The 13915-nt window shown below is 29.8% G+C and overlaps 1 protein-coding gene across 1 annotated transcript in view; it reads left to right on the forward strand.

Annotated features, from left to right (window-relative positions):
- Positions 1–11295, forward strand: part of LOC111033794 — a 47560-nt gene extending 36265 nt beyond the window's left edge. The window contains exons 3-8 of the mRNA XM_022314718.1: positions 6183–7363; positions 7432–7760; positions 7838–8137; positions 9357–9792; positions 10298–10462; positions 10549–11295. Coding sequence (XP_022170410.1) covers positions 6183–7363; positions 7432–7760; positions 7838–8137; positions 9357–9792; positions 10298–10462; positions 10549–10832 — 2695 coding nt within the window. The 3' untranslated portion in view covers positions 10833–11295. The remainder of the gene's footprint in view (positions 1–6182; positions 7364–7431; positions 7761–7837; positions 8138–9356; positions 9793–10297; positions 10463–10548) is intronic.
- Positions 11296–13915: the final 2620 nt, after the last annotated feature.

Genomic DNA, 13915 nt, shown 5'->3' on the forward strand with positions numbered 1-13915 from the left:
ATTTTTAAAATCGCTGATATTTCAGTTGAAAAAATAAATATTAAAAATCTCTTAGTTTTAAACAAAGAAAAATGTTTAATGAATCTGTTTTAAAAATGAAATTATTCGTGTGATCAATAATAAGCCCTATAGTTTTTTTAGGAGATTATAAGTTTTAAATACCCCTTTTTAAGTTTTAAATTTTATATGATAACTGAAGTCTTCATTAGTGACTGAGAGGAAAAAATAATTATGGTCAACATAAAATGTACAAAGGTAGAAATCGTTTTTGACGATAGGTGGCAACAGTCAGTACAACATTGGATAGCCCAGCTTTGTACTTACCTCGACTTTAACAATTTATTAATATTACAGTAGAAAATAAGAGCAAAACGACGTACAATATTTAATATAGGTACCTATTACAACATTTCAGTCAAAGTGACCAGTGGGCGATCGAGCCTTAAATATGGGATTAGGAAAACAGTGATCAAATGAACCCAACCAGTTTATTAGTATGAACTACTTCGTATACTGTTTATTAGTTTTCTTTTATACATTTTAAATATTAAAACGAGGTGTGAGTATAAACTATATTCATTGGCGGAAATTGAATACGATTATTATGGGGATCCCGACAACTTAAATAGATTATCAAAGGTAACCAGAGGTAACCTATACATAGAACATGTTACTATAGTCTATAAAATAATTTTCAATTATAATCATTAAGAGTTGAAATCTCCATCATCATAATATATATTACGACTTTCTATATACCTATTTATACTTTTGTATGTAACCTACACAATGACACTTTTAAAATATCTATAGACATTTTAAGCTATTTAAAATTTAAAAGTAAGGCGGTTTAAGAATTTATTTAGTTTTTTCTCCAGTAGGTTGTCTAAGGCTTTTTAATGTGAATATATGATAATCATGTACGGTATGTTCCTCATACGTTCAAAGTTACAGCAATTCAAAAACATCGAAAAGACAAGTGCACAGTTGTATTTAATAATGTGTCGAAGAGTTGGTTACAAGCTTACAACATATTATATTATTATGTGCTCTTAAGCACGTGCACTAAGACTTAAATAGGTTCTTATAAATTATTATAGTCATTATAGACAATAATATAAATAATTAGGTACCTATCAATTTCATCGTATTAATTGTTTAAATGATTAGTCTCGGGCCACTAAAGATAATATAATAGTGTATAGAACTAGAAAATACCCCCACACAATATTATTTTTAATATTGAATATTATTTTATCAATTCATTCATTGTCACCATTTTCCTTAAATCAGTCGTAGTAAAGCAACCAGTATTTTCGAGTGTGTGTGTGATTGGAGGAAATGTTCCTGGAATTACGTAGTTTATTTTATAATTTATGTTCTTTAATTTGTTTTCTTATTGACATGTATTATTCAAACATCTCAATATCTCAGTAAAATATATGACAATACCTAGGGTTGGTAAAATAAAACTGTTTTTATTAACCTTATAAGTAATGGTAGATTCGGCGATGAACTAAAGGGTTCAAGTGCTGGTGCATATTGTTACCTGGTGGAGGTAACGATGTCGTTTGAAAACTTTAAAATAATTGAAAATCTGTGGAACTTACGTGTACATGGGCAATGTGTGTACAATTTAATAATCACGTAGAACGCAAAAAAAAATTACAATGCACCCGTTCCTTATTCTTCACAATGTACGTCGGCGAGGCGTACCCAGTGCGAACATAATACACATGAGTGACGAGTACAATAATATAACACGTCATACAGATACCGTATAGTTTGACCAAGCCGTTTTCGGGTCATCCGGTTTACTGGTTTTGGCGACCGTGATCTCGAGACGGGTAATTAAAACGAAAACGATCGTAAGACGAACAGTGTGTTAATAATAATAGTAATAATAATAATGTAACGTACCTCCTATATACCTTGTACGTCTGTACGAGAGGTTAGGAGGGAAGAGGCGTCCATAAAATACATGCTCGCCGGTACTGTAGGTATCGTCGTTCATCCTTTGACCGGAACGCATATATAGGTAGGTAGGTACTTATAATATTATGAACACGTCGTTTCCCCGTTATAAATTGCAAGCTAACTACACACACACACACACACACAAACACACACGAGCTTATAATATGTGAGTTATAATATTTATGTGATTACGTTTGTGTGTATATATAGAATAAAGATAACAGCTATTATGGCAATTACACAACTACGTCTTTGTCTATCGACTATTATAAGTCAATAAAGTCACCCAAATGTAATTTATTGTAATTAAAGTTTAATAGACAAAATAATATTATTGTAAATTCTAATGTATCTGCAGACACCTGTGCCTGATACCCTGCCTCTAGTTGCAACAGCAGAAATCCAATATTCAAAAATAACAATCTCATACGTCTAAAGTTCTATATTTTAATATAATATGTCGCTTTCCTTTTTTTAAATATAAAAATATATAAATTGTATACAGTTCAATCAATTTCAAGCGTAATATTTTAAAAAAAAACTCATATTTAGTAACCTAACTTATTTTAAACGGTTTTAGAAACATGTTTTTGTATTTTATGTGCGTAGTGCGTTAAATAAATCCGTTCTCTAATTATAGGTAATACATCAGATAAAATTGTACAGTAGGTATGCTATAATAGTGCTATAATAGGTAGATTTTTGCATTTTACATTGTACAGACACGAATGGCAGAAATACACGCTCGTTTATTATAATCATAGCTGTACAATGTGCATTTAAGTGATTAAACTCTACCTACTGTGCATATTTTTTCCGCAAGTACCTACTAATAGTATAGGTACCGACTACGTTTTTAATCGAAAAATTATATTTGCATTTCGCTTATTATAATATAATTATGTAATGTTATATTGATTGTCTTGAACTCGCGTGGTGATAATAAATACTTATATAGTTTATAATAATATTTAGTACCTAAACTCTTCAAAGTGCTGTAAACATTTTATATCGTCATTTCCTAAGACACATTTTTGAAGACATAAACAGTACAACTTTTTATAAATTGTTGTCTTCTAAATCTTATTCAGAATAAATAGTTCATGTTAGGTAGTAGAAAAAATTACCCAAACAATTTAAACAAAACAATATGAGAGTAAAATGTTTTTTCAATTTTAGTCTGAAAATAACACCATAACTACAGGTAGGTCGTAGATACCTAATAGTACCTATGTAAATAAATTGATTTATTATACGTAGTTTTATTCCAAGTGTACACTGTTCTACGTTAGCTAGACGTACTTTGCTTATACCTAAGTCAATTTTTAGTCTATAACCAACTCGTATTTATAAGCTATAAGCTTAACGTATTATATGGGTTACTCCCAATAGTATGTACAGCTATTTTTTAATGCGTTATATTGTTGTTGTTCAGTTTTTTTGAATCGTATATTTTCTTAATAGCTGATAATATTTGGCATATATTAATGATATATAATACAATATGTGTATACTCATATACCTACTTACCTATATAATGATAAGGTTGAATATAGTTCTATTGTTTCTAAACAAAAATTCGTTAGTAGGTATTCCATTAGTCAATAGACTTTGTTGATTTGTTTCTATTAATCAATAGAGCATGGTGTTTCCGAAGACCAGTTGGTGAGCGACAAGCATATTGTCTAAAAAAACAATTATTGTCAACACATCATTAACGTACCAGATGGATATTATAACGAAGCATGAAAGTAGAATATTAGTAGTACAAGAAAAGACCTCTGACTTTATTGTAAGGCTTACAATGTAAGCTTTAACCTATTTGATATGCGTTTAATGAATATATTATTATTAACTAATGATAACTATTAAATACGATCGTTAAATTGTTTTCATCGTGTCGTAGACAGTTCGTTATATAGAACATGTACTTACGTCTCGTTTTCGGTATACAGTTTTGTATATCGTTTAATATGATTTTCTAATTCTTTTTAGTTCGCACCTGTTTGAGTGTTGATTTTTCTTACCTGTGTAACATAAACAGATACTTTTTCACTCATCATGTGTTCTATATTTCAGAAAATATTCAATAACATATAGGTGGTAGGTAACCATGTTATAATATAGGTTGGATATGATATGTAGGTATTATGTATAGCTAGATATTACCTGGTATTGTACTAATGTATATATTCTTTCAAGCTCAAACAATAATTAAATTAGATGTAAATATGTAATGCATACATACATCTTGTTGGAATTGGGTGAAAAGTGTAATACAGAATACTCAATAGACAATAATTCACCTGAAAACTATACCATAAATGAAAAAATTCGACTGCAAAGTTGTTTGAATACGATTTATTTTATTGTACCTATCGTGAAAGTAATAAATAATCAAAACTATAATAATACATAATTATTACGATAACAAATAACTGCCAATTCGATTTGATTTCACAGTAAGAAGATACCGAATTAATAATTGCTTAATGACCGAAATATTGTTAAATATAATATTGTGATCTTCATTCTCGTTTGTGTAAAAACAAAAAACCAATCTTTTCTCGTATTCCGAGGGAAAAAGTAAATTTCTTTTTCACTAGGTACCTACTTGGAAAAGTTACAATTCGCACTACAGTCTACATAACTCATCTATATATTATATTATAGTATTTAACAATATTGATGATATCTCTCAACGACACGCTGAATTACAATACAATTATTTCAGCACTTACACTGCCAAACATCATGCAAATAGAACACGTATAATAATATAGTACCCACAGTCCACACTTAGTAATATATCAAACGTAAAAAATATATTAGATAATATATAAGGTATGGACGTTAAGAAAAAAATGATTTTTTATTTTAAGAAACAATGACAATAATAGTCTTGTGATGAATTCATTTTTCTAAAAGTGAAAAGTTAGATTATATAACTATGTAGGTGACTATTAAACACCTAAGCTAATTTTTATGCATAAACGTAAGTGCCATTTTTAGATTTCTGTACGAAGTTTAGATTTTTATAATACATTAAATTTGTCAATTATTTCTATATTCGTTATAATTACATGTACAAAATAAATATTGATAACTCAGTAATTATATTTATTTTTTATACTTTTATCAAGTTACTTATTAGTTATTAATTATTACTAATTAATTACTACCTATGCTTTATTTTAATAAGTAATTACTTTTTCAAAAAATGTACCTACCTACTTTATATTACAATATTTTCTACCATCACATTTATTGAGAGAAATTGGAAACGCTCAAAGTACCTATGTTTTTCCTTACTTGTTTGTATTTTCAATTTGTGTACAAATAATATTATGTTATAAAGTGTTGTTAAATTAAATATTAGTGGAAAAGCGTTTATATTTTTTCAATAGCAATAAATAATTATCAACTGTGATTTCCTTCCTCTGACCTAGTTTTTTAAAATATTTATTTTCAGACTGCCAAGAAAATAAATGTTCATTTCCGAGCGAAAAAACATTTGCTGTTTTTCATGATTCCGAAAATTTTGTTTGCCAATTGTATTTTTTATTATACTAATAGCTATAGGACAACGATTTAAAAAAAAATTCTCAATATTTTACTCGATCATTATTTGGAATAGCACCGTATCCCGTAGGTAGTCGGTACTTGAATAAACTTTAAATATGGAATTATTCGCTATCAGTGTTATTAATATGAATGCATTGTTCAGTCAGATGCAGTGGCGTAATCAGAGAAATGTTAGGTGTTTACCCCCCCCCCCCTTGAATTTATTAACATTTTTCCCCTAGATAATAAATGTATTATTTAAATACGAAATCAGTAAAAACTTAGTTTAATTTATACTTAACCCCCCTACCATTTAATTATCATGGCTCTGGGTGTTTGGAATATTAATGGGCACCTGACCAATTTTAAAATTATATTTTTGAAGTTTGTGCATATCATATTTGTCATAACTAAACACTGTAGAAATTTAGATGGTTCTTTGGGAGATGATTAAAATTATTATTGGTGTATAATTGATGACACCATCATGTATATTATAAAAATTGGATCTGCAAATTATTACTCACTAGCTTTTGCAGACACCAAACCAGATAATAGATTCAATGAAATAACTCCATTTAAATATTTCGTTGTATCATAAATTTATTAATACCAAATTTTTAATATTTTTATTTTTACAGAGATTATTTTGGGCTACTATGCCTTATGGTATGTCTTTGCATAAGCGAATCAAATGCTCAATGTCCATGGCAAGCAGATCCATCATCCGCAGAACTTCAGTCATCCTGTATATGTTCTACAAATATGGCACAAGAATTATCCGTACAGTGTGATCTTGTGAATTATGAAATATTAATGCAAACACTCGACAAATATTCACAGGGAACACTGGACTTACTTTATATAAATAATAGCTCAGTTAAAACTATTGAAGATTCTAGTTTCGCGAATCTTAAAATTCACAACTTACAGTTATCGGGCTGTCAAATACAAACAATATCACCAACAGCATTTAAAGGCCTAGAACTACATTTAAGACATTTGAGTCTGCAAGATAATAAAATAGATGAAATACCTAATTTAGAAGGACTTATTAACTTAACATTATTGGATCTTTCAAGAAATCGAATTTCAAGAGTTCCAGATGATGTGTTTGCTTCATTAAAAAATTTACAAACTATAAAATTAGCAGATAACAACCTCACATTGTCTAAAAATGCATTTAGAGGCCTCGAAAATAGTTTGAAGAATTTAAATTTAAAAGGGACAAATCAGAAATCTTTACCAGAGTGTATAAGAAGCTTAAAAAATTTGGCCTTTTTAGATTTAGCTCAAAATATTTTAAGTGAATTACCTGGAACTTCAGGACATATTTTTCAAGGATTAGGAGCTTTGACTGCTCTCAATTTAGAGAGAAACGTAATTCAGTCTTTAGGAGAATTTACGTTTGATGGTGTCAAAAATACCCTAAGTTCACTAAGTTTGCTCAATAATTTGCTCACAGATTATCCGACTATAGCTCTTAGTAAGCTACCAGAACTTAGAGTATTGGATCTTGGTTTTAACCTCATTAAAGAAATACCAAATGACGCGTTCCTAGCAAATCCATCCTTAACCTTACTAGCGTTAGATGGAAATCCTATCGAAACTATTCCTAAAAAAGCATTTACCCATCTTAACACTACATTGCGTGGACTAAGCTTAGGAGGACGATACTTGCAATGCGATTGCCGGATCCGATGGGTAATTGAATGGATCAAAAACGGTGATTTACAAGTGACTAGCAGAGAAAGAAATCCACAGTTTTGTGCTAGTCCATCGTTTCTTAAAAATAAACATTTCTATAAAATCGATCCTTCAGGTAATATATTATGAGTTTATTGAATGTTATTATTTTTCATTTTTTTACAATTAATATTTGAATTACAGAAATGGTATGCGATAACGACCAGAGTTCTTCTGATGCGTCGGCGATGTTAGAAACTATTATAGAGGAAGATGATATGGATTCTCAGCATCCGATTGGAACTGGTGTTGGATACGCTAGTCCTACAATTGTTTCACCAGAGATATTTCCTACTTCGAAAAATAAATTTAAAAAGAATCCTCCGATAGCGGAAGTAGAAGTCGTAAAAAACACTAATACATCTGAATTACTTGGAATTGTGGAAACTACGAGAACTATTCCTTCGACTACTGAGAGCACGACGGTTGCAATTGAAACAACAACAAAGTATTTTGTACAAAATACAACAAATGTTAGTATATTTAATAACCAATAACATTGAGGATTGAGTAAGTATAATTGACATTGAAAAAATTTGATTTTTTTCAGACTAAACCAATGAACACAAGTCGTAAAACTAATTTAGTTATAACACGACCACAATCAGCACAAACATCCCAGAAACCACCTCTAATATTAGGTTCTTACCCTAAAAAACAAGTTCAAGAAGTCATCATAAGAAGTGTTCACAGACAAGATAATTCAGTTATAATTCAATGGGATTCTGAAACAGCAAATATCTTGGGATTCCGAGTTGTATATAGGCTTTTTGGCGACCGCAATTTCAAGCATGGGCCGCCTCTTGAAACCAGTGAACGAGAGTTTAAAATTAAAAACGTGCCATTCCAGGTAAATAAAAATAAATATAAAACCGTATTCTTGATAATTTGCAGTAAATTGTGGAGATACCACCGAGTGATCTAATACCTAGGACAATAAAAAGCATTATATTTTTGACTTCATTAATTTTAATTTTTAAATAACGATCACATATTATATTATGTTGGTTACACTACCGATTAATAATCTGATGGTTAATCATGCATAGTTGAAATAACTATAAGTCACTTGTTTTTAGATTTACACATCAGCGCGGTAGCTATTTGGAGGCTTTAAGACTATAGAATTATCAAACTTTCTCTAGCCGGTAATACCCTAGCAGTAGCAATAAAATATTTTGGCCCCACTCCCCTGAGAAAAAAAAACACACACTCACCGAAAAAAAATCTTGGTTATGATACTGTAACATATAGGTATGCATGTACATTCTTAATAGTTTTAGGCAGTTTTTTTTATCAATTATATGGGGAAAATTAAAACCAATATTCAAAATAAAAATAAGGAAACCTTTGCAAAACATAAATTTATCTGGAAGTATATTATTTAATATCAGTAACTGATAACTATTTATAACTAGCTATTTTGTTCCAAAAGATAATACAATTTTATTTCAAACCAAAATCGTAAATAAATTATTTTGGTTACAAATCCTCCAGACTATTAGGTCACTAAAGAATGAAAATTAAGTATTTAATAATTTTTATACTAACTTTATAAGTTCTGAGTTCTGAGTATGAATTATTTCAAAATTGAAACTTTCACCTTCTTGAAATATTAATATATATTTTTAATTTTAATTTCGTGTTTTTTTTGTATGTTTCATAAAATCATCACTAGGTGATCAGATTGATTTCATACATAATTAGTGGTTGTCAATATTTAATTCCCGACCACGATGTAGAGAATATATATATGATACATATATAAGATAGACAAATAGATGTATACTATCCAATTCATTTAATTTACTATTTAAGCAATATTTCTATAGAATTTTTCAGTAAACATTTAACTAAGTTTAAGTGTTAACTATGCTTCGTATACGAAAGCAATAATTGTAATTCGTTTTGAATTGAAATACAATTTTAAAAAAAATTCATACAATTTTAGAACCCTAGGTACAATGGACAAGAATCACTATTCACTTTATAGGTTTATAGTACAATATAGACAGTAGACATAACCACGTTACCTTTATTTAGATTTATGATTATTGTGATTAACGCAGGAATGTATCATCGTGTGCGTCATATCTTTGGAAGAAATAACCATCACGCCGGACACGGTTCCATACAGCCAGTGTCGGGAAATACGGACAGCGGTTACGATGACTAGTAACATGGACAGAATAACGATTGCGGCGAGCGCAGCCATATGCGGTACGGTCTTGATTGCCGTCGTCGTGTTCATTGCGGCGAGCAAGCGTAGAGCCAAAAAGCTGCAAACGTTGCACAGCTCGGCAGCGTCCTGCCATCCAAACAAATCCGGCATCCCAGTCGGCACCTTGCCGGCGAACTGCTACCCCGGACCAAACGGAGCTCAGATGTCCTCGTTGGCAGCCCTAAATGCGTTCAACAGTCACAAGGATTGGGATCAGGGTTCGGTGTACAGCAATAGAAGTCTGAACCCATCGCGCATGTATCGAGTGGCCGATAGCAGACAAGGTGAGAATGTTATAACAATTTGCAATGCAAAGAACATCCACTGTCAAGTACAAAAGTTAATTTTTTTTAAACTTTGAACCGTATTTAATTAACTACCTATCTAATAGACTCAATAATTTGACAAGTTAAAGCATCCGTTGTAACAATATCGCATTGTCCAGCTAATTTATAAAATACGCCGAATTGCAGTAATGTTATTACAATACACATAATATAGACGACAGTAGTTAAAATAAATTAATTGGTTATTTTTTACATAAAAATAAACACATAAATATTTAATGATTTAGTTGATACTATATAACGTATAATTTCCTAAAGTTCCTACAGCTTGTCAACTAGTCAAGGCCATAAGAATATGAACGGTTATATTAGAAGTTTGTACTCAATGTCCCAATTTATTTAAATATCTTAGAAAAATGTATGATATTTTTCGGAAAATATATTATACTGATAATCACCAGGTGCATTTATGATATCGAACTAATGTATTATTTGCTTTTAGGACTCAACGAAGATTTACACTCGAACATTTCAAACTTCAGTGCGAAACCGCCGAAAATGCGTTCGGTCGCCGACGGCCAGTCGCAGAACAGTTTCTCGAACAACTCCATGCGGTATTTGGGCGGAAACAACGCATACGCGTCCGACCTGGTCAATTCCAGACCCGGTAAGTCGACGGGCCGAGCCGATAACCTCATAATAATAGTAAAAAAATAATTATTATATCAATGTACGAATTAATCTGTTGGGCAGAACTGAGGCAGTCGCGGCAGTCGTTGGCCGTCTCCGAGAGGATGTCGCACATCAGTTATCCGGGCAGTGGTCGCACGAACACTTCCCGCAACAAGCCCAGGCAACGTTCGAGGACCAGAGAGGGAACGCAAAACAGACCGCCCAGCAGGTACAGCCACACCGGTTCGCATCACACGCTCAACAATTATTGCGGCGGGGACACGTCGGACAATTGGACCGATCACGATATGGACATATACATGACCAGAAATCCGACAGCCAGAAACGGTCTTGTGCCACTATAGAATGTTATTACAATATAATATTATTAGCCATTAGATATTATGGATAAGCGTATGATACACACTGTAATGTAGTACATATACATAGTAGGCATATATAAGCATACAATAAGCACTTGCAGCTCAATTGAAATTAATTTATTTGTAGCGTTTATTTTACGCAATTATGACAACACAATGTCATAAATATATATATACTTATATTATTATTTAATATTATGTCCGTTTGATTAAATAGACTTGAGACGATAACTATCGTCTGCGGAATTTCGACTACCATATATAGGTACCGTAGGTAGTTATTTTCTTCAGAATATTAAGTGGATAACATTTTAAGCACATCACATCTAACACTGTTCGATGTTCTGTGTATTTTTTTTATTATTTAAAGTACAAATAATATTATTATATTATTATATACTTTTATGATCACTATAATAAGTATATAGTACAATATTATAACTTAATCATTTTCCCGACGTATATGATTAAATTGTAAATAAAAATAATTTTTGTTTCATAAGTATTAAGTACCTAATATGTATATTGTTCTAAGAACATATATTATACAGATTCATTTTAACTAATAATATCCAAAATCTAAAAGTATGCTTATATGCATTTAAAATAACAAATAGTATAGTAATATAATAGTTTTAAATATTATTATAATTGTATTTTTTATTTTTTAACCTATAAGTAATTATAGAGGTACTAGTGGTACTACTATGATTATATCGAGTTATGTCTTACCTCACCACACACAACTCGTGCACCTATGAAAATACACATACTTTAAGATAAAATAATAATTTTTAATTTTTAATCAAATTTATTATTAATTGTTGTTCAATCTATTTACGTTTATAATTACTGTGAAAATATTAGAAATTGACAATTAATTAATAAAGTTATATTCATTTATTGTCAATTTTTATTTAGTAAATTATATAATATTAAATAGTATTCAATAAATAATTGTAAATAACGTATTATGTAGTTATTCGATTAAAATCAGTTATTTTTAGGTTTATTTAAATACAAATATTAAGTATACAGTATTATAAGTTCAATACATTTTAAATTATTAAATCATTTGATACATGCCAAATTGTGTTTGATATTTTTTTTAAAGAAACCTAAAATTACTATTTAGGCACTTATGCATTCAAACACCATTACACCAATCGCGTGTAGACCTCGTTCCAAATACAAATTGTAATAACTAAAATTATTCAAGTTCATAATTTGTTTGAATCATCAATCAAAATATTTTGAATTTGGTTTAAATTATAGATAAACTTTTTATTTATAATAGGAAATTATTTTGAGATCGAAGTCCATAAACCTACATAAATACGAGATGGGTACAATTAAAATAAATTCCTGCCAACAATTGGTTTTTTTTATAACTTTTCTATTAAAAGATTATTCATTATTTTGGGTTTCATATCATTATGACTCATAAGTACACTTGCAAATAACAATCATAATATTTGTAGTGAATTAAGCTTAATTTAGTTTAAATTAAGTATTGAATAATGATAAGTAAAGGTTACACATGCCCAATGTACCAATATATTCACATTGTGTACTGTCAAATGTATCTGTATTAATCATCCATATAATGATAAAATTTAAAAAGAACATGCGAATGTGTTGACCTATAGGCACACAATGATATGGAATCCAAAATATTGATATAGAATAAAAAATAAGAAATGAAAAATTGTTATTTTAATGTTAATTATAATAATTTTCATCTTCTAATGACTGTACGATTAATGTTTATCTTTTTTGTGGTATAGGTGCCAAGTACCAATAAAATAGATTTAAATTTTAAATAGATACACCTTATAACACTTTACTACTCATTAAATAATTTGTACAACATGACGTTGCACCTACATTACAGCTAAGTACAACTATGAATAATAATAATAATAATAATAATGTATGTGTATGAGCTGACAACATAATATACGAACATTATAATATTATATACAAACTAAACCAATATCACGAACAAAGCATAGGGCCCCCATTTCTTTCTAGCTATCTGAAAACGCCTTATCTCTTGTGAATTTTGCAATTTTTTCGGAGGTTTGATATTTTGATCTTTTAACAATGGATGGTTTTTTTGACATGATTTTATTTCCACAAACGAAAAAAAAAATTTTTTTGTTTTTTTAATTGTTTGCCGTTGGCTATAATATATGAAATACATATTTATTATGATAAGTAGAAATATGGCTTACACATTGTTTTATAAATAATGAAATAAACATATTAAAAAAAAAATCTTTGGCAACGCAATGGACAGATAGATAGTTATCATATACAAATAATTCTTCTGTACCTACATGTGTATGTCATTGAACTCCTTCTAAACAATTTTAATAATTTTGACGACATTTTTTATGTGTTTTTGAGTGGATCCATTGATGGATTAGATTCACAATTCAATCCAGTAGATCCAATCCCGATTGGTGCTCACACAAGTATTTTTCTATTTACTAAGGAAATCGTAAATTGTTTTGCTTATAAATTGTTATCATTAATTACTTGGGCATTTGAGGTAAAACTTATAAAACTAAATGCATCATCAAATGGTCATGTCTGTGGATTTCAAATATAGAAATTATATACCTTAAAACAAGTATGAGAGTTGATGAGTCAAAGAATGTATCTACCTACGTGTGTAGCTTAAATTATAGGTAGGTCGTAGGTACCTACTCAAAAACTACATTACCGATTTTGTGAACATTTCAAATTATTCTTGTAGAAAGTTTAGAGATTTCCTTTATAGTAAACTATGTTCGTTTTATATCGAATGCTATATCCAATTCGCCGAAGGTAAATAATTATCGATCTCGATTGAATTATTTCACAAATCTAGGACACAAATTTGCTCATGAGCTGAAATTAGGCACTAAAACCAAAATACACCTGTAGTATATCGCTATATTTTATATTTTTCATTTTTTCAAGAGCGAAGTAACGTTATAAAGCTAAAAATGGTTGTTGGTTCGCCCGAAGTAGATTCAACAACTAGACCGAATCATTTTTAATAAAAGTTATGTCAA

This window comes from Myzus persicae, unplaced genomic scaffold, assembly GCF_001856785.1.
Source record: "Myzus persicae strain clone G006 unplaced genomic scaffold, MPER_G0061.0, whole genome shotgun sequence".
Taxonomy (NCBI): Eukaryota; Metazoa; Arthropoda; class Insecta; order Hemiptera; family Aphididae; genus Myzus; species Myzus persicae.